The sequence below is a fragment of the Podarcis gaigeae genome, assembly GCF_964106915.1.
Source record: "Podarcis gaigeae genome assembly, chromosome: 13".
Taxonomy (NCBI): Eukaryota; Metazoa; Chordata; class Lepidosauria; order Squamata; family Lacertidae; genus Podarcis; species Podarcis gaigeae.
The window spans coordinates 11,205,993-11,230,003 of NC_139689.1; the positions used below are offsets into that span (position 1 = coordinate 11,205,993).

The following is a 24,011-nucleotide window of genomic DNA, read 5'->3' on the forward strand; positions in this document are numbered from 1 at the left end:
CGGGGAGGGGCATGAATAGGTTGAAACTGGGGGGGGGGTCAGGCTTGTGGGCTCTTGCCTCCTCCTCACCACCATTATTCAAGGGCTCCTTCATATCTCACCTCACCGGGCAGCACAAAAGCACATTCACATTGGATCAGAACAGCAGAGTATCCAAATTCAAGAATACAGTTGTTTTTTTCCTTCCCCTTGCAGAGAACAGTGATGCTGTACAAATGTTCGAAAACATTGTGGAAGTTTTGAACCTCCTAACTATCTCCCTTGTGGTGCCTGTCAGGAGTTCTGATCTCTGAGGGGCTGACTTGCTAAAGAATTGCAACAAAGTGAAGTTGGTAAGAGCCTGGATTGATGCAAAACACCAGAAGGTTATATATATCCTGAGAGAAGCAATGCTGCAACCTGGTTCTTAAACTTTTCAGAAGACAACAGTGGAGAACGGCAGCTATAATCCCAAGGCTACTGCAACCTTGCAGGTCTTTTTTTTAATTTATCATTTGAAAGCATGGATCACTTGAAAAGATTTAGGGGTTGGTTGATGCTAAAATAACTTTCTTAGAGGTTTGAAATAAGACTCCTTATCAGTTTCTCCTGCTCCTCTTCTTCTGCTTCTTTTAAGATAAATCTTAAGCAAGGATGTGGGTGTGAAGGCAGTTCAGACCAGGGAAAAGAGGTGTTTAATGCTCCCCAAAGCAGTTTTTCTGATCAAAATCACACACACACACACACACACACACACACACACACACACACACAAAGCTCCTATTGCATTTGCCCCAATGTACGAAAAAATCTGGATTCATTTTTCTCCAGCAAAATTAACAGCAGCTCTCTCTTTGTGTGTGTGTGTGTGTGTGTGTGTGTGTGAGAGAGAGAGAGAGAGAGAGAGAGAGAGAGAGAGAGATTTTGATTTTGATAGGGGAAATCTCAAGGATGGCGAGGGCTAAACAGTGTGAATTTCTCTGAAGAAACAGATTTTGTATGTGGTTTTGACTAGAGTAAACATTTTTGCGAGCACTTGCTCCTAATGTAACGCATTTTCGTATGTCATTTCTACTGTTATGTTCATTCCCCTAATATATGCATTTTTGTAAAGCTTCGGTGGCCGGAGACCTTCACTGCAAGATTTAGATAAGTGTGGATTTTGATGGATGGCTGTGTGTTCAGGCTTGTATTGTTTCAGAAAGTACAAAGTTAATAGGTTCATCTTCAAATGTGGCCTGAATCAAATCTCTCCCCCATCCCTTATCACCTCTTAATTAAGGTGTACTTTGGCCCCTGTATGATTACCACAATGAAGCTACAGTGGTACCTCGGATTACAGACGCTTCAGGTTACAGACACTTCAGGTTACAGACTCCGCTAACCCAGAAATAGTACCTCGGTTAAGAACTTTGCTTCAGGATGAGAACAGAAATTGTGAGGTGGCGGTGCAGCGGCAGCGGGAGGCCCCATTAGCTAAAGTAGTACCTCAGGTTAAGAACAGTTTCAGGTTAAGAGCGGACCTCCGGAATGAATTAAGTTCTTAACCCGAAGTACCACTGTATAGCAACAATTATCTATATTTCATTTGAAAGCAATCAGGCTGCATTGCCTTGTTTCTTTACCACTCATTACAATCCTTCTTCTCCTCTCCTCTCTCAAAGGAGGGGGATTCTCCCAAAGAATCCCAGGAAGGAACTGTAGTTTCTTAAGAGGAGCTGAGAGCTATTAGTAGCCCCCTGTTCCCCTCACAGAGCTAAAATTATCAGAATGGCCAGTTCTTCACATGGAACTCTGGGAATTGTAGTTCTGTGCGGAGAGAATCGTAGTACTGAGAGAGAAGCAGTTCAGGCACCCTTTTCCAGGGAGGGGGGCTCAGAAGTGGAGGAAGAGTTGTGTGTGTGTGTGTGTGTGTGTGTGTGTGTGTGTGTGTGTGTGATATCACATGTCCACCTTGTGGCAGTGGGCACCCACAATCCTGAGGGTGAGATGCCACATATATTGTTAACTAAGAGTTGGTGGTAGGGGATGCGGATGGCGCTGTGGGTTAAACCACTGAGCCTAGGGTTTGCCGATCAGAAGGTCGGCAGTTTGAATCCCCGTGATGGGGTGAGCTCCCGTTGCTCGGTCCCTGCTCCTGCCAACCTAGCAGTTCAAAAGCACGTCAAAGTGCAAGTAGATAAATAGGTACCACTCCAGTGGGAAGGTAAACGGCATTTCCGTGCGCTGCTCTATTTTCACCAGAAGCGGCTTGGTCATGCTGGCCACATGACCCGTAAAAACTGTCTGCAGACAAATGCTGGCTCCCTCGGCCAGTAAAATGAGATTAGCGCTGCAACCCCAGAGTAATCTACAACTGGACTTAACTGTCAGGGGTCCTTTACCTTTACCTAAGAGTTGGTGGTATGTGTGTACAGGGGACAGAATACATGGGTGGATAGGAAGATCATTGTGTCAAAGATCTATGGAAAAGCAGAACAGGCTTCAGGATTTTTCAGCACCAGGGTGGATAAAAATCAGTGATGTTTTTAAAGAAAACAATGGTTTTTTTTAAAAAAAAAATTGGATTTTAGAAGAAGAAGAAGAGTTTGGATTTGATATCCCGCCTTTCACTCCCCTTCAGGAGTCTCAAAGCGGCTAACATTCTCCTTTCCCTTCCTCCCCCACAACAAACACTCTGTGAGATGAGTGGGGCTGAGAGACTTCAGAGAAGTGTGACTGGCCCAAGGTCACCCAGGAGCTGCATGTGGAGGAGCGGAGACTCGAACCCGGTTCCCCAGATTACAAGACTACCGCTCTTAACCACTGCACCACACTGGCTTAAAAATTCAAATTGGATTTTATTTTTTTAATTGGATTTTTTTAAAAAAATAGATTTTTAAAATAAAATGCTTTTAGAGGAAAAATCTTTCTAAATATAGTTTTCTATTTAAGTTACATTATAGTCCAAAGGATTCATCAGGAAATAAGGATTTGTTTTAAGTTTTTCATGTTTGCTAAAACTTAAGTCTAAGGTGTTTTTTTAAAAAAAATGTTTAACCATATCAGTTAACAAACATGGATACATATGGTGTAATGTTACTGTTTTAGTTAAATAAATTGTTTAAATTGTTATTATGAAAATAAAGTACAGAAGAAAAGTTGTCCAAACATAAACAGTTAACTTATTAAACCTCACAAAAATGTCATAATTATCTGTCCATGTATTTCTAATAGTATAACCAAATCTGTAATTTTTGATATAACTGTAAAAACTACTGTGAAAGTTTATAATTCCAAAAGTGAAACCTTCATCTGGTTGTAAATATTAAGATTATAGCAGCAAGAATGAGTCTTTCTGTACAAAAAATGATTTAAATCAAGTCTTACTAGTGGTTTAAATCGTGATTTAAATCGATTTGATTTAAATCAAATCCACCCTGTTCAGCACCACAGTAGCAAAGATTATATATTTACATGCAGAAGGTTCCAGATTCAATTCCTGGCATCTCCAGGTAGGACTGGGAAAGTATGTTGGTGAAGCCCTGGAGAGCCACTGCTGGTCAGAAGAGGCAGGTTGTGGTGCAGAACCTCAGGGCTGGCAGCTGAAGGTGGCTCTCCAAGCCTCTCTTTGTGGCCCTCAGGGTTTTCCATGGGCCATGCCCCCTTCCCCAACCAAACCCATTCCTAGCCCTTCCTCTGCAGCCGACCTGAGTGATTTTGTCAGGCTAGAATGTCCCCTTAAACTCGGATCCTGCCTCTTGTTTCAAGTCTTAACAGTCAATCCCTCTTCCCGGGGAATTCTGAGAATTGCAGCTGTATGGTGGGAATAGGGGCCTCCCAATAATGCTCAGCGCCCTTTACAAACTACAGTTCCCAGGATTCTTCATGGGAAGCCATGACTTGCTTGAAAGCATGGTGTGGTACTACAGTACTTTAAATGTTTAATGCATATCATTATTATTATTTAAATTTGTATACCGCCCTGTACCCACAGGTATCAGGGCGGTTCATAATATAAAACTACAATATAAAAACATAAAATGCATAATCAGAAACAAACCAGTAACCTCTCCACACACTGACCATGATAGCTATATAGAACCTCCATGGTCAAAGGCAATTATGCCATTAGAGGCCAGTTTCTAGGCCAATAGTAGGAATGGGCCATTGCTTTCATCCCCTCTTTGTGAGCTTCCCCCAAAGTCCGTTTGCACCCCAAAAAGTCCATAAGTAGAGCGTCGCTACTGCACGTGCGTGAAGCGCAATAGAGCGGTTCTGCGCATGTGCGAAGCATGCAGATCGCTTCTGTGTGCGCATGGCAAAACCCGGAAGTATAGACTTCCAGGTTTGCTGCATTCGCAACCTAAAAATCCACAACATGAAGCGAACGCAACCAGAGGTATGACTGTACTTTACAAAGTTGTATATTATGAAGATCTTCACCTGTTACAGTATTTGTAAGAATGGATTCCAAATATCATTGAATTTGTCCACGGCAAGTCTGCGTTCATATGCAAGCTCTTCATATGTTGCAAGTTTGTATAAATCAGATATCTTCAATCTGTAAACAGCTCTGAGGGTTTCTCTTTTCAATCAAACAGTATGTAGAGTTTATGAAATAATAAAGGACCTTCTAGGTCACTCAAAATGTTCTTCTGCCCTTTCCCTTTCTCTAGAATGGAAATGGAAGAACGTGTGGTTCCCAACTGGACTGTGGTAGCCCCAAACCAGACCTCAGTGACCGAGTTCATCCTCGTGGGGCTGTCCAATGACCCTGGGATGCAGCTGGTGCTCTTTGTGGTCTTCCTGGTGGTCTACCTGCTCACCTTGGCTGGCAATATTCTCATTGTGGTCACCATCATCCACAACCAGGGGCTGCACACTCCCATGTACTTCTTCCTGAGCAACCTCTCCTTCATCGACGTCTGCCACGCCACAGTCACTGTGCCCAAGATGCTGGCTGACTTCCTCTCAACTGCAAAGACCATCTCCTTCGGGGGCTGCGTGGCCCAGATGTTCTTCCTCCACCTCTTTGCCTGCACTGAGATCTTCCTCCTCACCGTCATGGCCTATGACCGCTATGTGGCCATCTGCAACCCAATGCATTACCTCACCATCATGAACCAGAAGGTCTGCCTCCTGCTGGCTGGCACGATCTGGTTGGGTGGCACAGTGCACTCTCTCGCCTTGACTGGCATGACCATCAAGCTACCCTACTGTGGGCCCCAGAAGGTCGACAACTTCTTCTGTGACGTCCCCCCGGTCATCAGGCTGGCATGCACAGACACCTACGTCATTGAGATCCTCATTGTTTCCAACTCGGGGCTGATCTCCGTGGTCTGCTTCGTGGTCCTGGTGGTCTCCTACGGCATCATCCTGGTCTCCCTCCGCAAACGTTTTGCAGAAGGCCGGCGCAAGGCACTCTCCACATGCGCGGCCCACCTCACGGTGGTGACCCTCTTCCTGGGGCACTGCATCTTCATTTATTCCCGCCCCTCCACCAGCTTCTCGGAGGATAAGGTGGTGTCGGTCTTCTTCACTGCCGTCACCCCTCTGCTCAACCCCATCATCTACACGCTGAGAAACGAGGACATGAAGCAGGCGCTCAACAAACTGTTTGGCAGGAAGGTGACGGCGGAGAAAAAGTGAGGGTCCGGCTGTACTATGAGGAGGTGCAGAGGGAAGGTAGAAGAAGAAGAAGAGTTTGGATTTGATATCCCGCTTTATCACTACCCGAAGGAGTCTCAAAGCGGCTAACATTCTCCTTTCCCTTCCTCCCCCACAACAAACACTCTGTGAGGTGAGTGGGGCTGAGAGACTTCAGAGAAGTGTGACTGGCCCAAGGTCACCCAGCAGCTGCATGTGGAGGAGCGGGGAAGCGAACCCGGTTCACCAGATTATGAGTCCACTGCTCTTAACCACTACTCCACACTGGCTCTCTAAGGTGGGGAGAAGGGCCCAGTTGAAATCTCACCACAGCCAGGGTGAAATCGGCCAAGCAGGCATGGAACCCTATGGATCTCAAGCTGTGCACATCTTCCGTGGGTTCACCATGAAAATGTGGCGTTTGGAACATAGAGGAGAACCTGGCACTCAGAGCTTTTCAACTTGGGTACATGAGTTAAGAGTTTCCTGATCCCCCTGATCAAATTTTGAACTCCTGCAATCACAAAAGACTTCTCCTTACTATGTTACTGGGTGAGCACTTGCTGTTCACTGATACATTTCAAGAGCCTATGGATCAGAGCTTCTAAATGCCAAAGTGTCCATCAATGCCAACATGGCCCCTGGCAAACTCGCAAACTCTAGATTCTGCATATGGAGCAAATGAAAATAAACATGAGCAGCAAATGTTGATGAAAAAATGTGTATTTAATAAACTTATACATGTATCTAGAAATGCCACTTGACTTGCACACTTTAGCTTGGATTTCAAACTGGTACCTCGGGTTACATACGCTTCAGGTTACAGACTCTGCTAAACCAGAAATAGTACCTCAGGTTAAAAACTTTGCTTCAGGATGAGAACAGAAATCGCGCAGCAGCGGCGCGGCAGCAACAGGAGGCCCCATTAGCTAAAGTGGTGCTTCAGGTTAAGAACAGTTTCAGGTTAAGAACGGACCTCCAGAACGAATTAAGTTCTTAACCCAAGGTACCACTGTATTTTGTGGAAGGGGAGGGGGGCTTCTGCTTGCTGTACAGAGGGGTGGATTTCGGTGCACAAGCTGTACAGGGAATCTAACAAAATCCCTGCAGCCGCCAGAAACAACTGAAGGATTTCACGGTGTTACTTTAAAGGTCTATACAAGAGTGGCAGTGTGGCTGAGGGAAGGTTGTCACTCAGCGGCAGAGCACCTGCTTTGCATTCAGAAGGTCCCACAATCAATTCCTGGCATCTCCAGACAAAGCTTTTATTCATTTAATAAGATTCATATACAGCTTAATTTTTTGCTAAAAAAAAAAACTCTACACAGTTTACACAAAATAATATATCATATTACACAAAATAATATAACATATTTGTTTTTTAAATGGCAGTAAAAGCAGAAAGACATAGCAAAATTATATATGAAATATAAATGCAATATAAATGAAATTATATATGAAATATAAATGCAAAAGATTTTAAAAACAAATGCACCGTACATAATAAAATTACATGCCCATGTAGGCTTGCCTATTTTTAGCAGACATTTAACAGCACCAAGGAAATGCCTGCCTAATATCCAGTGGCAGGGAGTTCCAGAGAACAGGCACACTAAAGATCGAGCCTTCATTAAGTGTGAAATAGGCACTTGGCAATGTGGCACTTGTAAATGTGCCCGCCCCATAGAAAGAAAGGTTCTTCCAGAATAGCTTTTTTTTTTTTTTGCAGGTATATCCTGCATCATGTGCTAGCTTTCTGCATGCAAGGACTTTCCCCCTATAGAGGACCTGCAGTCTGAAGTGGTATAGACTGGGTAACCGGTAGAGGGTCAGTCAAACTCAAACATTGTTGGATCTCCCAACCATGCTTTGTCTAGGCTTGGGCCAAGCAAAAGCAATGGTTAGGCAAAGAATTATAGACACTGAGAGACAACAGGACTGCTTAAGGTGCCCCAACTACAAAATTGTAAAATTTGAGAGTTATATAGCTGAACCAGTAGCCTATCTCTTTTTTCTTGTATCCAAAAATGCAAGAAGGGCTTTTACACTTGCCAGAAACTCGGCTCTGCCCTTGCCAGTCTTGGAAGGATCCTTTTAAAAAGTCCCATATGACCAAAGAATTTGCGCCTGTCCTTTGGGGGATATAGGAAGCCCTGAACGCCTATTTTTTAGATGTCCCTTTTATGATGAGGCATGTAGAGAAACCATTGACCCCCTGCTGGTGAGGCTTGCTGACCTCCCGGTAAAGCAAAAATTTGATCTTCTCCTGTTAGGCACAAACCACAAGACGACCCGGATTGTCGCCAGATTCTGCGCACAGATCTGTAGACACAGACCGCCCCTCGATTCAATCTAGTTTGTTAAGAAAATTCCCAAACCTGGATCCACGGGCGACTTTGGGTCATTTCTCTAAGGTAGTCTATTTTAAAGTTTTTATGTGTTTATATGCCTATCACGCTTTTAAACTTAAAATCCATTGTTGTATATTGTTTTGAATGTTTGTTTTGCTTTTGGGATTGTAGTTCCATTTGTGTTTCTCAAGCTGGTCTATGACCATAATAAATTTCATGTTCATGTATAGACTAGGTGACCAGTAGAGGGTCAGCCAAACTCGAACATTGCTGGATCTCCCAGCCATACTTCATTTCCTTTCAGGCTTTTATTCTGCCTCTGAAAACCAGTTCTTGGGAATCCCAAGTGAGGAGAGCACTGTGATTCTCAAATCCTGCTTGCAGGCTTCTTGGATGCATCTGATAAGTTACCTGTGAGAATAGGATATTGAAGAAGATGGGCTTTTGGCCTAATCCACCCACCTTTGGTTAAAATTATCTAGCTAGTGATCCTCACTGCATCCCCTGTTCTAGACCTGTGCCATTAATGGAGTTAGACTGGATGAGTTTCCGAGGCTAAGGCTTTGAAGAAGCTCAATATGGAGGCCAAATGGCCGAAATATTGGGAGATACTAAAACAAGACCAAAACACATTGAAGTTGCAGAGTTTTGAGAAACTAAAAGTGTGAGATTGGTTACACTATTATCAAATTAGGGAGGCCTTTAATGTGGATAAAAAAATAGGCTTCCAGGTGCAAAAATCGAAATTAGAAACAGAATTGTTAGAACCTAAAACGAAGATACTTTCGAGAATGTACAACTTGCTGTTGAAATGGAATACTCAGGATGAAACGGTTAAATCAGCTATGATTAAATGGGCACAGGACATTGGTCATAACATTATGTTTGCTGACTGGGAAAAGTTGTGGACCACCGACATGAAGTTTACGGCATGTAATGCCTTAAGAGAAAATATTATGAAAATGATTTACAGGTGGTACATGACCCCAGTCAAGCTTGCAAAAATTTATCACCTGCCAGATAACAAGTGTTGGAAATGTAAAGAAACTGAAGGAACATTCTTTCACCTTTGGTGGACATGCCCAAAGGTTAAGGCTTTCTGGGAAATGATCTATAATGAACTAAAAAAAGTATTTAAATATACCTTTCCTAAGAAACCAGAGGCCTTCCTTCTGGGCATTGTCGGTCAAACGGTGCCAAAGAAAGATAGAACACTTTTTATGTATGTAACAATCGCAGCAAGAATACTCATCGCAAAGTACTGGAAGACACAAGATTTGCCCACCTTGGAAGAATGGCAGATGCAAGTGATAGACTATATGGAATTGGCAGAAATGACTGGCAGAATCCGAGACCTGGGAGAAGAGTCGGTGGAAGAGGACTGGAAGAAGTTTAAAGAATATCTCCAAAAACATTGCAAAATGTTTGAATGTTAAAATGATGTTGGATATAAAGATAATATGGCATTAGTGACATAGTAAAGAGAACTATGTAAAAATGTTTTAAGGGGAAAAAAGGGTAAGACCAGAGTAAAATTATGTCGAAATTAAACAAAGGATATAAGGGATTAAGATATAAAGAATTTGCAAGACTGTATTTAAAGAGAAAGGGGATATAGAAGACATAATAGGTTTGATTAAGGTTTGAAAAAGGGTAAGGAGCTGCTAAATCAGATTGAGTAAAGGGGAACGCAGGAAAGGGAGATGGGAGGAAGTCAGGAAAGAGGGTCATAAAGATAAGAATAAAAAAAAACACACACTAATTTTTTCCTTTTTTAAAATTTGTGTCTTTCTTCTTTTTTGTTTACCTTTTTTGTTATATGTTTTTATACTGAGTTTTTTATGCTGTTTTTTATTGTATTTCTCTGTCGCTTCGACATAAAACCAAAATAAATATTATTTTTAAAAAAATAGACTGGATGAGTTTCCGTTGTGCAATTATGGGCAATTGTTGTGTTGTTCTCTGTCCAAATTGACACACAGTTCCTCAAAACCTAAGAGGGCTTGTTAAATGATGCCAGGCTTAACTTTGACGTTTCTAAAACTTTGGGGCAACTTGTGTAAGACCTCCCCCGTGACTTAATTGTGAGAACTTCAGCTTGTAATCCTCACTTTGATACTCCAATCGGTGTTACGCATTCTTGGCTATGACAGAATAAGAAGCATATTGAGGGAGGAAAAGCATAAAGGATCTCCAGAGTTGGTAACGAGAGGGGACAAAGCAACATGTCATGAGTCTTTTTGCTTCCCTTACTTATGGGTTGGGTAGTCCTTACTTTAACCACAACTCCTTAGGTCTCTCAAGAAACGAAACTTGAACAAAACTGAAGACTTGGATTCTTTCTATATTTGAATTATGCCAAAGGAAAACCAAAATGTAGAGACCTGATCTAAACTTCACATTGGTATAGAGGCAATTTTTATGCAGGATTATTCATTTGGCCAAAGACTTTATAGTAGCAATTTTATAGAAAGCAAATTCAGCTAGGACTGTCGTTCTTAGAAAGGCAGCCTGGAAGGATCAAAATGCGCTTTGAAGAGAGTATTGAAACTACAAGTTCTTCTCTCTGATTCCCTTGAGCTGATCTGCGTGGCCTTCAGAGGCAGTCAGAAGAAACTGTTTTTAAATTGAACGTTAGACGCCTGTCCAAAAATATCTCCGTCCTAAGAATCTCCAGCACCTCCAGAAAGAAATGTAAGTGACATTTTATTCATTCAGTTGCAGAAGGGAGGGTTGGAGATTCTGTGAGCGGATGCACAGCATTCCCTGAAAGCACATATAATGCACATTTAAAGTGCATTAATTCCCCCCCCAAAGAATCCTGGGAACTGTCGTTTGTTAAGGATGCTGGGAATTCCAGCTGTGCAAGAGGAAAACTACAGTTTCTAGAATGTGTTGGGGAAGTGCTGTGCTTTCAATGTGCTCTGGATGTGCTTTGAATCAATCCTATGGATTTGACCAGATCTTAAATGAACAAAACTTCTCTGTTGAAATTCTATATGGAAACATACTTGAAATCACACCTGTCACTGAGGTCCAAAACTGGGACAAATTAGCCAAGTCCTAGCAGTTGTTAATTTTTAAATGGGTGTCAATGCATTGTTCATCAAGGGAGCCGTGTGTATTCTTCATTTGCACTACCCAAATGCAGAAATGAGATCCAGCATAATGAGAATAACATGTAGGCAAAATAGCACACAAATTTACGTATGTTAGGAGAAATTTGCACAAAAATGCTGGTGACTTTTCGCAGGGACCTTATTGTAAAGGGGGAAAAAATCATCAACCAATCGAGAAATGTGGAGAAATGAATTTAGGACTCAAAATTGGAGAAACTGAGAGAAACTGAAATTGAGCGATTCATCCATCATTAGACTGAATTATTGCCATATTGAGGGGTACACTTCCCTCCTTCCTTCCTCTCTTCCTTCCTTCCTTCATTCCTTCCTCTCTTTTGCTCTTTCTATTCTGTCATTTGCAGTAGTGTCCTTTTTTTAGGATTGCTAGGGAGCAACCCTATGCTCAGCGAGCTGGTTGGTGTAAATTAAGCCAGCCTAAAGTTACACCAGATCCAAACCCTATTCAGCAGCTGGGTTCCTGCTGCAGGTCTGCCTCCACCTAGCAGAGGGGAAACAAGCCTTTAAAACAGTAGTTTACACCAGATTGCCCAGTTACATGATTGAGCAGAATTTTCTTAGGATCCAGCCTAGGTTCCCCACTCTCTGGTCCCACCACGCTCCACATATACCCCCTTTGGTCACTTACACCAGCCTCAATTTAGCCAGCTGAGCCAGGAAATTATGCCATTGTATCTCTGGCTGAACCCAGGTTGGGAATCAGCCAGTTGAGGTGGAGATCCTCTGCATCTTAAGCTACTCATCCCAGAGATCTCGCCATAGGACTGACCCTTCGCCCCTGTTATTTGTTTTTATCTAGGCTTCTTAATCATGGCCAAAGAGGATGCTGCCTTTTTTTGTTTCTGAGCCTCCTCGGGCAAGCTATGACTCAAAAGGTGGCATATCCATAAATCTATCAATAGAAATAAGTACCATATATCTTTTCCCCCTCCTCATAGTAGGGACATGGCAGAGAGGATGGAATTAACCCTCCTTTCTCCCACTGCCTCAGCTCCAAACTAGATCTGAACTCTGCTGCTGGTTTTTGAAATTACGGTATTATTATTTATACTTTTCAGATATATACATTTCACTGATTTTACAATCTTTTTTACATTTTAAAACATGGGTAGCAAACTAAGGCCAGGGGGCCGGGTCCTGCCCAATCACCTTCTAAATCTGGCCTGCGGATGGTCCGGGAATCAGCGTGTTTTTACATGAGTAGAATGTGTCCTTTTATTTAAAATGCATCTCTGGGTTATTTGTAGGGCCTGTCTGGTGTTTTTACATGAGTAGAATGTGTGCTTTTATTTCAATGCATCTCTGGGTTATTTGTGGGGCATAGGAATTTGTTCATTCCCCCACCAAAAAAAAATATAGTCCAGCCCCTCACAAGGTCTAAGGGACAGTGGACCGGCCCCCTGCTGAAAAAGTTTGCTGACCCCTGTTTTAAAACTTGACTTCCTTCCCCCTCTTTCTGCAGTTCCTTAAATTTATTTTTAATACCTTCTGCATAACCAAATTCACTTAACTTGTTTATTTATCTTCTTTCAATATATACTCTTACGTAACTGCGGGTTATTACAATAATCCTGCCAGTGTTTTTATCTGTTTATTTTAAATATTCAATAAACCATTTCCATTCTTTTATCAAAAGTTTGTTATCTTGATTACTTATTCATCCGGTATGTTTCACCATTTCTGCATATTCCGTAAGTTTTTGGATCCATTCTTCCTTTGCTGGGAGTCTGTGGCTGGTTTTTTTAGCTTAAAAATAAAATAAAAAATTCAATGTTTCTGAATGCCACTTAACACTAATCACAGGCAAAAGTAGATTTCAACTTTAAAAAAACAAATCAGGTCCCCTCTCCTCTTCCTGTGTATTTGGGGTGGTTCTGTGTGTTTTCACCCAAAGAGACTCCAGGCCAATCAGAATTTCAGTTTCTCATCCTCCCTGTTTCTGTCCTGCATCCCTTCCAGCCTCCGCCACAGAGATGGATGCAGTACCAGAGAATGTCACTACGGTGAAGACATTTGTCCTGTCAGGCTTGACCACTAGCCACAGCACCGAACTGGCGCTCTTCGTTTTCTTCACAGCTATCTACTCCCTGATCCTAGTTGGCAACGTTCTCATCGTCGTCACAATCATCTACGACCAACATCTTCACACGCCCATGTATTTCTTCCTCAGCAACCTCTCCTTCATCGACGTCTGCCATTCTTCCGTGGTCATGCCCAAAATGCTCGCCGACTTCCTAGCGGAGACGAAGACCATCTCCTTTGGGGAATGCATAGCCCAGATGTTCTTCCTCCACCTCTTTGCTTGCACGGAGATCTTCCTCCTCACCATCATGGCCTACGACCGCTACGCCGCCATATGCAATCCCCTCCATTACGGCACCATCATGAGCCGCCGGGTCTGCCTCCAGTTGGCTGTGGCCATGTGGCTGGGTGGTTTGCTGCACTCCATAGCCCTGACACTGTTGACGCTCAATGTGCCCTACTGCGGCCCCAACAGCATCGACAACTTCTTCTGCGACGTCCCTTTGGTCATCAAACTGGCCTGCGCCAACACTTACGTCTTTGAAATCCTCATCGTCTCCAACTCGGGGGTGATCTCGGTGGTCTGCTTTGTTGTTCTGGTGGTCTCCTACGTGGTCATCCTCGTTTCCTTGAGGAACCGCTTTTCTGAAGGGCGGCGGAAGGCTCTGTCGACTTGCGCTGCTCACCTAACGGTGGTCACCTTATTCCTGGGCCACTGCATCTTCATCTACCTCAGACCGGCCAAGAGTTTGGCTGCGGACAAGGTGGTTTCTATCTTCTTCACGGCGGTCACACCCCTGCTCAACCCGGTCATCTACACCCTGAGGAACGAGGACATGCTGAATGCCTTGAACAAGCTGCGAGGCCGACAGGTCAATCTGGAAGGCAAAGGGCATTAGGAGGAAGAGGGATGAAATGGTGCATTCATTCATTCATTCATTCATAAAAGCGCAAAGCTGCTTTATTTCGAACATCATTTGCAAACTACTAAGAAGGAACAGCTTTTGACCACAGTCAGCAAACAATATTTCATATCGAACTCGGGTATACCCCAGAATTAAGCAGTGGATTTGAAACCTTGGTTTTAATGGATTTATTTCAGTGCAGGCTCCCTACTGATCTTTGGAACTCCCTGACATCAAACAGGTCCCTTCACTGTACTCTTTTCAACATTTGCTAATGTTTCAGGCAAGCCTATCTAGACTTGTAGAATGTTGACATGTTCTTTAATCTGGTTTTTAGCTTGTTGATTTTAGTTATTTTTTGAATGTGTTAAATAGTTGTTTTTAACCATTGTTGTTGTTTTTAACTGATTTCATTATTTTATTCCTCAAAATGCTTTGAGGAAATTTCTTAAAATCAAGTGGTATATAATTTTCATGAAGTCAATCGATAAAATGCCCTTCAGAGTCTGCAGCCACATCCGCACCATATATCTAAAGCAGACTTGCCCCACTTTAACCCTTGTGGCTTTTCTCAAAGAATCTTGGGAACTATAGTCCTGGGTATGATAGCTCTGTGAGGGGTCTCTCAACCAATTACACTTCCCAGGATTTTTGGGGGAAAGTTGTGGCTGTTAAAGTGGTGTAAATATGTTTTTAATCCAAGGTGTGCTTACAATCTGTGCCTGCTCCATGATGGACCTGTATTGGACTTCTATAAATGGAGTGGTGGGACCATAAAACCCAGGGGCCTAATGTGGCCCTCCAAACTTTTCTACCTGGCCTGAGAGTCTCTTCCCAGGGCATAATCCCTCTTCAGCCATTCCTCTTTCCTCAGGCCATGGCTTTCACCTGCCTTTTTTGCACTATCCTTGAGTGGTTTTGTCTTGCTGGAATTTGTCCTTGAGGATATCAGAGGATAATGCCTGGTTGGAGACCAGAGAGGGCTGTGAAAGCACCTGCAGAAAGCAGCCCAATGTAGCAAGGTAAAAATCAACGTATGTTGCTTGGCCCATTATCAAACCCTCCAAGTGTCCCGATTTTCCAGGGACAGTCCTGGAATTACAAACGACATCCCGGCTTCTGATGTGATCCTGGAATGTCCCTATTTCATTTCCCCCTGCTGCTGCTGCTGCTGCTGAGCTCAGGGAGGAGAATGACATGGTGCTTGTCCTCAGCAGCTGTGAGGGAGCCTCCTGTTGCCTCTCCAGGGCTGCCGCTGCTGGCCTCCATTCTCGGACAGCTCGTAGCGGTTGCTGGAGAGCAGGTGAGGAGGAGGAGAGACCCCTGCCACCAAGGATCATGAGGAACCATGAGGAACCGGCTCTGAGGCGCAGGCAGAGGGTAGGGCCATCCTGGGTGGGAAGAAAGGAGGAGTGGAGCACAAGGAGTCTTGATTTTTATTTTTATTTTTAAAATGCTTTGTTAATTGTGCCCTTTCCTAATATTTATTTTTTCGTGCCTTGTTTTTCTTTTTGTCAATCTACCAAAGAATAAAATAAAATCAGGGTGAAGGAGTTTTCTCAGGATGATGGAAGTGGTGGCACTTGCCCTTCTTCTGATAGGAAATGCTCTGCCAGGGCGAATGGGCAAAAAAATGGGGGGTTGAGGAAGGTCAGTTGGGGTAGAGTGAGAAATGTCCCTATTTTCATCTGAGGGATGTTGGATGGTCCACATTATTACTCTTCCCACCACCACTGGAATATGGCCCTCTGGCACACCAGGCACATCCACATTCAGGTGCATTGTGATGACATCATCACGGCAGGCCAGGTCCTGAAGGCTTCAAACCCCACTTCAGCCTTCATGGCAGGAGTTGAGAAGTTTCTAAACAAAGGTGGAGGGATGGCTCAAATAATCTTCTTCATGGCATAAAAGATGCAAGTTTCACTCAGGCCTTGGATACCACACTTGCCACTAGAGTTACCAGGACTCCTGACGCTCAGATTTTAGAAGGGCTAGTTGTTCAGGGTCGGTGCCTGTTGCAGTAAAGGCAAATCCTGAAGGCACATGTTGAGATTAGATGATAGATGATAGATAGATAGATAGATTAGATAGATAGATAGATAGATAGATAGATAGATAGATAGATAGATAGATGATAGATAGATAGATAGATAGATAGATATAGATGATAGATAGATAGATGATAGATAGATGATAGATAGATAGATAGATAGATAGATAGATAGATAGATAGATGATAGATAGATAGATAGATAGATAGATAGATAGATAGATAGATAGATGATAGATAGTAGATAGATAGATAGATAGATAGATAGATAGATAGATAGATAGATAGACAGACAGAGGGGGGGGAGGCATGTAACTCATTGGTCAAGTAGGTAGCCAGTAGGCTGTCCTCCACATATTATTTGAACATCCCAACTCCCATCAACTCCACTCTACGTAGTTGGTGGTCAGGACTCATGGGGTAGTAATTAGGGTTTGCCAGACAACGTCGTTGACCTTTTTTCTTAGGGGGCCACACAAAGTTGAGCTTTTTTGGGGAAGATGTTTGTCTTTGGGCTTTGGGGGTATTTTTGATGCATTCTTCTTAAAAAGTCGCCCTAGATGCCTTACGTCCAGGATTTGCCAATTCGGACACCATTTCAACAATGTCATTTCCGGACATGTCCAGGAAAACTCAGACGTATGGCAGTCCTAGTAGTAATCCATCAACATCTGGAGGAACACAAGTGAGCCCCCTTTGCTCTAAGACTATAGCAGTCCTATTTCCACGAGCCTGTGTGGTGCATCCAAGGTAGCTAAATGTCTTGGGAGCTGGAGGTCAAGATTGGGGAACATATGGCCCTTCAAATGGCCTGCAACTTTCACCACCACCCCACCGAACCATGGCCTGCTTTGGCTGCAGCTGATGGGAGTTGGAGTCCCACAACATCTAGAAGCCTATGTTCACTTCAGCCACTTCCAAGCTTGGGAGGAGGTGGGGTTGCGGGCTTCATGCCCACCCCATGTGTGTGGGGGCTGCTCCCAGCCCCCGTGAGACCTAAGGGAATCCTCGGCCGCATCACCCACACAGCCATCCAATTGGGTAGCTGGGGTGTGTGGCCTGCCCTATTTAGGGCCGGCGCTGCCGAGGCTCGCCCTCTTTTCGCCGCACCAGCTGACTCCGTTTCCCACCATGCCTCCCTTTAGGCAGGCTCCTTGACATTGCTATGGACATATGTTGGTCGCCGCAAGGGGCCTGTTAGGAATTTTTCCCACTTGGCAATTTTAGCCATTTGGTTTTTCGCCTACCTCGTAGCAACTCGTCACAACTCCCGGTTTGGCGGCTAGACATTGGTTAGGGAGGTTTAAGAGTATTGGAAGGGGGGGAGGAAGCGCCATCGCCTCCCCCCACAACAAAGGGTAGTCCGGTAAAGGACTCTGGGGGGCATTGCCCTGTCCGAAGCCTATGGAGGTGTGGGCCTAAGGCACGCCCCCAAGCGGTGACCCCGAGGGAACGCCTAGTTGACGTGCCTCAGCAGGACTCCCCTTACTGGTGGTTAACCCTTGCCGGTATTCACGCAATTGGGCTGAAGCTGGCTAGTCGATAGGATCAATGCCTAAGGCCAGTGCCACTCACTCCAGTAATCAATAAAGTTGTGGCCTAATTCGCCCATTTAACCTTATATTCAGTGTGTTGTGTCTTTATTTCTGCTGGGGGGAGGCGGGAACTCACCACACAACCCTTGGTTGATGAAAACCGAAAACCTTAACACCCACTCGCTGCTCACTGTTGGTATTGCTAAAGAGTCAAAGGTTGCTTTGGGCTTTGGAACACAATGGACCCACAAATGGGGGGAAGTGAAAAGATGTCTCCAAAGAAAGCTGCAAAGCATTGCCGTTATCTTATGTCCCTTTCTGGTTTTGGTTGCGGTTCCAAGGGGATGATTCGAGTGTACACATTTCTGCACCTTTGTGCCATCTCCGGAATGTAACCCCTGTGCAAGACACGATCGTACTGTAAACAAAACATTGAGGCCTTTGTAATGTGTGCATGTAGCTTATCTTAGAGACAGTGATATGAGGAGTTCCTGGTTCCATGTAGATGAGGGATAGGGAACAATTTTCAGACACAATTGCCTTCTGGGGCCCCTATGCCAAAGGTGGACGGAGCCAGAGGCAAACGTGGGTGGGGCATTGAATAAATGTTCCCTGGTTTCTCAACGTGCCCCTCTCTATCCAGGCAAACTAGAGGCATCATAGAGTTCAAGAGGACACTCTAGCCAGGTAAAAACCACTCTAGGGACACAGCTATACAGCTGCAAATATAACGTTTTAAGTGTGCTTTAAGTGTATTATACAAATGTGACACTAGATGGTGATGGTGGGCTTATGGCAAATTCAATATATTTTTCAAAACTTCTTTTTTTTAGCATTTTCGCAGCTTTTTTTGTATGTGTCTAGATTCCACCTAGGAGAGTAAAGTAAGGTCAGTGGTGGGAGTGATCTGGGGAGTTGGGGTGTGGCTGAATAGGGGGAGTGGCCTGCAGAGTATCCCAAGGGCCAGATAAAGTGGTCCAGGGTCCACATTTGCCCCTCCCTCCACCCTAAAGTTTCCCATCTCTAGCCTACACTGACTGCTAATGGACTGATATCTCCTCCAACACTACCTAGAAATGCCAGGGTTTGAACCCAAGACCTCTTGCATATACAAAGCATCTGCACCCCTGACTAAAACACCCACTAAAACACCAACTCTTTTTGCTGGCTCATCTCACCCTTCCTGTTCAGCTTTCATTAGTACAAAAGGGATATTCCTCTCTCTCACACACACACACGATCCTTGCAATTCTTTACATCGAGAGATCATTTGGCCCCTGCCTGCGTCATGTCGTCCCACAGCAAGAAAAGAAAAAGGAAGTCTTCTTTGCTCTAATCAACTCCCCCTGGAACCTATTAAAAGTTTCTTTGATGAGGAACGGCGAGTGATGAAACTTCACCAACAAGTTTCTAAGGTTTTAATTAAATGAAGACAGAAGTTTTCGTGAGGTGGAAGAGTGATCAGCAAAAGCGCAGGAGAAACCTTCATACAAGACTGTGAAGAAGGAGCGAGGGTGGGAGATCAGCTTAAAGCGTTATATTGGGGAAGGAATAAACCTTGCAATCTGTGTTTTGTTTGGTTTTGTTTTGAATTTAATGTCCCTGCCATCCTAATGAGACCGTCTCAAGTTGTTGAGTCTCAAACAGAGATGCTGTGGAGAGTCTAGTTTGACCTGGGAAGTTTTACCTCAGTCTTTGGAAGGGAAGAACACCTAGTAAAGAGAGGGAAATTCTCTGTGCATGGTCAGAGGCAATCCTTCCATTTGTTGCCGCTTTTGAAATTGCACATTCATTTGAGGCGGGGAGATTGAATTCTGGCATGATCAAGCTTGGAGAAAAGGCCTAGATGGATCAGTTTAGTATTCGCATTGATATCATGTTGTATTTGATATCATATCATGTATCATTCGTATTTGATATCATGTTGCTGATGTTGGTCTGCCCTTCACCCTAACATCCCAGCTTACAGGCTGCCATAGAGAATCAAACATTTGTTTATGGAATAAAGAAACAAACAAATAATATTTCATTTATTATTTATTCATCACTTGCCTTCACACCCCACCTTTTCCTCCAGGAAGCTCAACGTGGTAGACATGGTTTTTCCCCTCCTCACTTAATCCCCACAAAAACTCTGTGAGGTAGGCTAGGCTGAAAGGTGTTGACATCCAGTGAGTTTCATGGCGCCCTCCCTGTGGTCTCCCAGGTCCTAGTCCGAGGCTCTAACCACTACACCACACTGCTTCTCTTCTACCATAGGTCCACCCAGCCCAATATTGTCTACACAAGGGCTCTCTAAGGTATCAGGCAGAGAACCTCTCCCAACCCTATCTGGAGGAAAAATGGGAAGCTGAGAGAAAGCAAAACTGACAGATTCACCATCTGTACCATCTGCCAATCTTTCCCCGCCTGAGGAGAACAGCCACTCATTTCCTCAAAGAGAAGACCTTCCGGTCCCTGAGTTTCTTCATGGCGTGCTTCACCTCTTCGTTCCTCAGCGTGTATATGACCGGGTTGAGCACAGGAGTCACCACGGTGTAGAAGACAGCCACCACTTTCTCCATGGAGAAGTTCGAGACAGGGCGGGTGTAAAGGACGAGGCAAGGCCCCAGGAACAGCACCACAACAAGGAGGTGGGCGGCACAGGTGGAGAGGGCCTTGCGCCTCCCCTCGGCGGTCCTCCCTCTTAGCGATACCAGGATGATGATGTAGGAAGCCAGGAGGGCCAAGAAACAAACCAAGGAGATCATGCCGCTATTGGACACAATCAGTAGCCCTGTCAAGTAAGTGTCAGTGCAGGCCAACTTGATGACCGGGGGAACATCGCAGAAAAAGCTGTCTATGACGTTAGGGCCGCAATATGGGAGGCGGATGGTGAGGACAGTCTGCACCAGGGAATGGACCATGGCTCCCACCCACAGGGAACCCACCAACCAGACACAGACCTTCAGGCTCATGATGGACATGTACTGCAGCGGGTGGCAGATGGCAACATAGCGGTCGTAGGCCATGATGGTGAGGAGGAAGATCTCAGCACAGGCGCTGAGGTGGAGGAAGAAGAGCTGGGCTATGCAGCCGCCAAAGGAGATGGTCTTCCGGGCAAACAGGAAGTCGTGGAGCATCTTTGGTGCGGTGACAGAGGAATGGCAGATGTCGATGAAAGAGAGATTGCCCAGAAAGAAGTACATGGGGGTGTGGAGACTCCGGTCGCAAACCACAGTCACCATGATGAGGAAGTTACCTGCTAGGATGAGCAGGTAGATGATGGAGAAGATGATAAATAAAGCCAGCTCGAGTCGCCGCCGGTTGCCAGTCAACCCCAAGAACACAAAATGGGTCACTGTGGTGTGGTTTAGACTATCCATTTAAACTGAGCAGAGGGAGGTCCATGCGACGAACCTGAACAGAGGGGGAAAGCATGGGTTGTCTATATCAGGCATGGCCAAACTTGGCTGTCCAGTTGTTTTGGGACTACACTTCCCATCATCCCTGACCAGTGGGCCTGTTAGGTAGGGATGATGGGAATTGTAGTCTCAAAACAACTGGAGTGCCAAATTTGGCCATGCCTGGTCTATATATTTGTATATAAAACACAATACTGTATTGGCCCGAATATAAACCACACTTTTCCCCCCAAATTCCGACCGTGAAAAGTTAAAGTGTGGTTTAAATTCGCGACCTTACAAAAATTGGTTTTTACGATATCGCTGCTGAAACAGACAAACAGAACAAAAATATGTTTTCTTGCTGATTTGCAAGCTTGAAACTGTTGTGCAATTAACCCGTAGGATTTTCTTCTACATTTGCCATTTAGGGTGTGAGTGCCTGTGGAATTGTAGCAACTGAATAGCAATTTGCGATTTTAGTGATCGTGCGGTAACTTTGGCGGGCTTGCAAGATCAAAAGCTTAAGTTGGCTCAGAGTTACAATTCTACCAACTGCAGCGATTTTTCAGCCTGTAACCCAATTTTAAGGGAGCGGCTTATATTCGGGTATTGTCTTTTTTTCTTTTTTTCCCTTGAATTTTAAAGGTGCGGCTTATATTCTGGCCAATACGGTAATTTATATTGTACATCGTACATCATTGACTGTTTCCTCAGAGGCTGGACACTAGGCAAAGCTGGCCGGAGACATTTTGGTTACTGAGGCAGAGGCAAAGGGGAAAGATATTTCCTTCCTGCATTCCATGTACAAAAATGCCAGAGCTGCCATTGTATATAAGGCTGCATGTACACAGTACATTTAAAGCACATTCACAGCATGAAGGCTGCTGTATTGGTTTAGAGAAAAAGTGAGTAAAAGGGCACATGATAGAGGTGCAGACAATTACTGTATTTTTCCGTGCATAAGACACCCACATGTATAAGACCCCCCCTAATTTTTTTAACCCAAATTTAATAAATTAATTTGTTTAGCTTTTGCGGGGGGGGGGGGTTACTTCCGCCAATTGCTCACCCACCTGCCCGCCACTGCCAATCGCTTGCCTCAACCACAGCCAATCGTACACCTTGCCACAGCCGCCAATTGTCTGCCTGCTCACCACCACCGACAGCCCACCTGCCCACTTGCCGCAGCTGCCAATCGTCCGCCTGCCTTGCCACAGCCGCCAATCGCCTGCCCAATTGCCGCAGCCACAGCCAATCGCCAGCAGGCCTTGCCTCAGCCACCAATCACCCGCCCAGTCACCGCTGCCAATCTCCTGCTTGCTGCTGCCATTAATCGTGTGTCCCCCTCTGCATTCACTATGCGTGTATAAGACAACACCCAATTTTTGCCTAATTTTGCTTAGCAAAAAGCATTGTCTTATACACGGAAAAAATACGGTATGCGTGATGCTGAGAAAATGGGTACAGAAAGGTTTCCCCCTTCTCTCATAACACTGCAACTCGTGGGCACACAATGTAGCTGAATGTTGGAAGGTTAAAGACGTATAAAAGAAAGCACTTTTTTCCCATATGGTGCATGGTTAAACTATGGAACTCACTCCCACTGGAGGCAGTGACGCTCACCAATTTGGATAGCTTTAAAAGAAGAGCAGACTAATTCATGGAGAAGGCTTTTAACAGCTACTAGCCGTGATGTTTATGCTCTGCTTCCTGAGCTTGAGGCAATACGCTTCTGAATACCAGTTGATGGAAACTGCAGGAGAGGAGAGTGCTTTTGTACTGGGTTGCCGCTTGTGGGTTTGCCCCAGGCTTCTGGGTGGCTGCTGTGAGAACAGGATGCTGGACTAGAGTCTTACATTCATATCAGACTCTCCAAGTGTCCCTATTTTCCAGGGACAGTCCTGGATTTACAGAAGCAATCCCGGTTTCTGATTTGATCCTGAAACATCCCATTTTTCCTTAGGAAGTCCCTATTTTCATTGGAGAAATGTTGGAGGGTATAGTAGGATGTCCCTATTTTTATCGGAGGGTATGAAGTTACGTGACACACACATCCCCAACCAAGGAGATAAGTGACTATACAATTTTAGAAGACAACTGAAGGCAGCCCTGCATAGGGAAGTTGTTTAATGTTTTATTATGTTCTTATATATGTTGTAAGTTGCCCAGAGTGACTGGGGCAACCCAGTCAGGTGGGCAGGGTATTATTATTATTATTATTATTATGCAGGACCTCCCTATTTTCATCCAAGAAATGTTGGAGAGTATGTCAGATGACTTCCCCACAAAAGAATCCTGGGAACAGTGGTTTGTTAAGGGTACTGTGAATTGTAGTTCTGTGGGGTGTAAACTACAGCTCCCATGATTGGGAGAAGTCATGTGGTTTTAATATATGGTGTGTACACAGCCTTACCTCAGTCTCCTCCACTGCGCTTGAGGGCAGCAGGCTAGCTTAGACACACACACACACACACACACACACACACACACACACACACACAAACAGTGTGCCTCCAGACTGTCAGTATTTTGTGGGAGGTATTCAAGTGCCTAATAATGAGTAGATTATTAGTAGTAATAAGAAGTGGCTTAAAGTGCTCTGTTGTCCTAGTGTGGAAAATCCAGTTTTAAAAAGAAAGAAAGACAGAAGGAAGGAAAGAAAGAAAGAAAGAAAGAAAGAAAGAGGCTTTTGTGATTAAGAAAGTGGCAGGAAGTGCATTAAAAAATATAGAATGATCAAATGCTTAATGGAAAGCTGTATAAACACGCTGTATGCAAATCCAAGTGAAGGCAGGATCCGTGCTTTTTTTCTGGGGGGTTGCAGGGGCATACATACCCATAAACATTTTGTGAATCTTTGTACTTTTATCCATTTACTGTATTTATTTTTCCTGATTTGAACTATAAAATGGTGATTTTTCTTGAGAGTACCCCCCAAAAAAAATTGGGGAGGGGGGGAATCACTGAGCAAGATAGATGCTCATTTTCCTATGAAATTCCTGCAAGTAAATCAGA

At 44.3% G+C, this 24,011-nt stretch overlaps 3 protein-coding genes across 3 annotated transcripts; 2 read left to right on the top strand and 1 right to left on the bottom strand.

Annotated features, from left to right (window-relative positions):
• The first annotated feature begins 434 nt into the window (after positions 1 to 434).
• LOC310828948 (olfactory receptor 4E1-like) lies at positions 435 to 6,481 on the top strand. Its single transcript, XM_083707061.1, has 3 exons — positions 435 to 473; positions 4,638 to 5,646; positions 5,906 to 6,481. Exon 2 carries the CDS (start codon positions 4,639 to 4,641, stop codon positions 5,608 to 5,610), a length of 972 nt encoding a protein of 323 aa, XP_083563187.1. The 5' UTR covers positions 435 to 473; position 4,638; the 3' UTR covers positions 5,611 to 5,646; positions 5,906 to 6,481.
• A 4,061-nt stretch (positions 6,482 to 10,542) lies between these two features.
• Positions 10,543 to 14,032, top strand: LOC310828952 (olfactory receptor 4E1-like). The gene is made up of 2 exons (XM_083707071.1): positions 10,543 to 10,652; positions 13,055 to 14,032. The coding sequence occupies exon 2, from the start codon at positions 13,069 to 13,071 to the stop codon at positions 14,014 to 14,016; it is 948 nt and encodes a 315-aa protein (XP_083563197.1). The 5' UTR covers positions 10,543 to 10,652; positions 13,055 to 13,068; the 3' UTR covers positions 14,017 to 14,032.
• A 6,004-nt stretch (positions 14,033 to 20,036) lies between these two features.
• Positions 20,037 to 20,975, bottom strand: LOC310828960 (olfactory receptor 4E2-like; the record flags this gene model as incomplete). The annotated part of the gene is made up of 1 exon (XM_083707081.1): positions 20,037 to 20,975. One exon carries the CDS (start codon positions 20,973 to 20,975, stop codon positions 20,037 to 20,039), a length of 939 nt encoding a protein of 312 aa, XP_083563207.1.
• Positions 20,976 to 24,011: the final 3,036 nt, after the last annotated feature.

What these genes read in the sequence shown, in the direction of transcription:
- LOC310828948 (XM_083707061.1), top strand. Translation starts at nt 4,639, where the DNA reads ATGGAAATGGAAGAACGTGTGGTTCCCAACTGGACTGTGGTAGCCCCA.
- LOC310828952 (XM_083707071.1), top strand. Translation starts at nt 13,069, where the DNA reads ATGGATGCAGTACCAGAGAATGTCACTACGGTGAAGACATTTGTCCTG.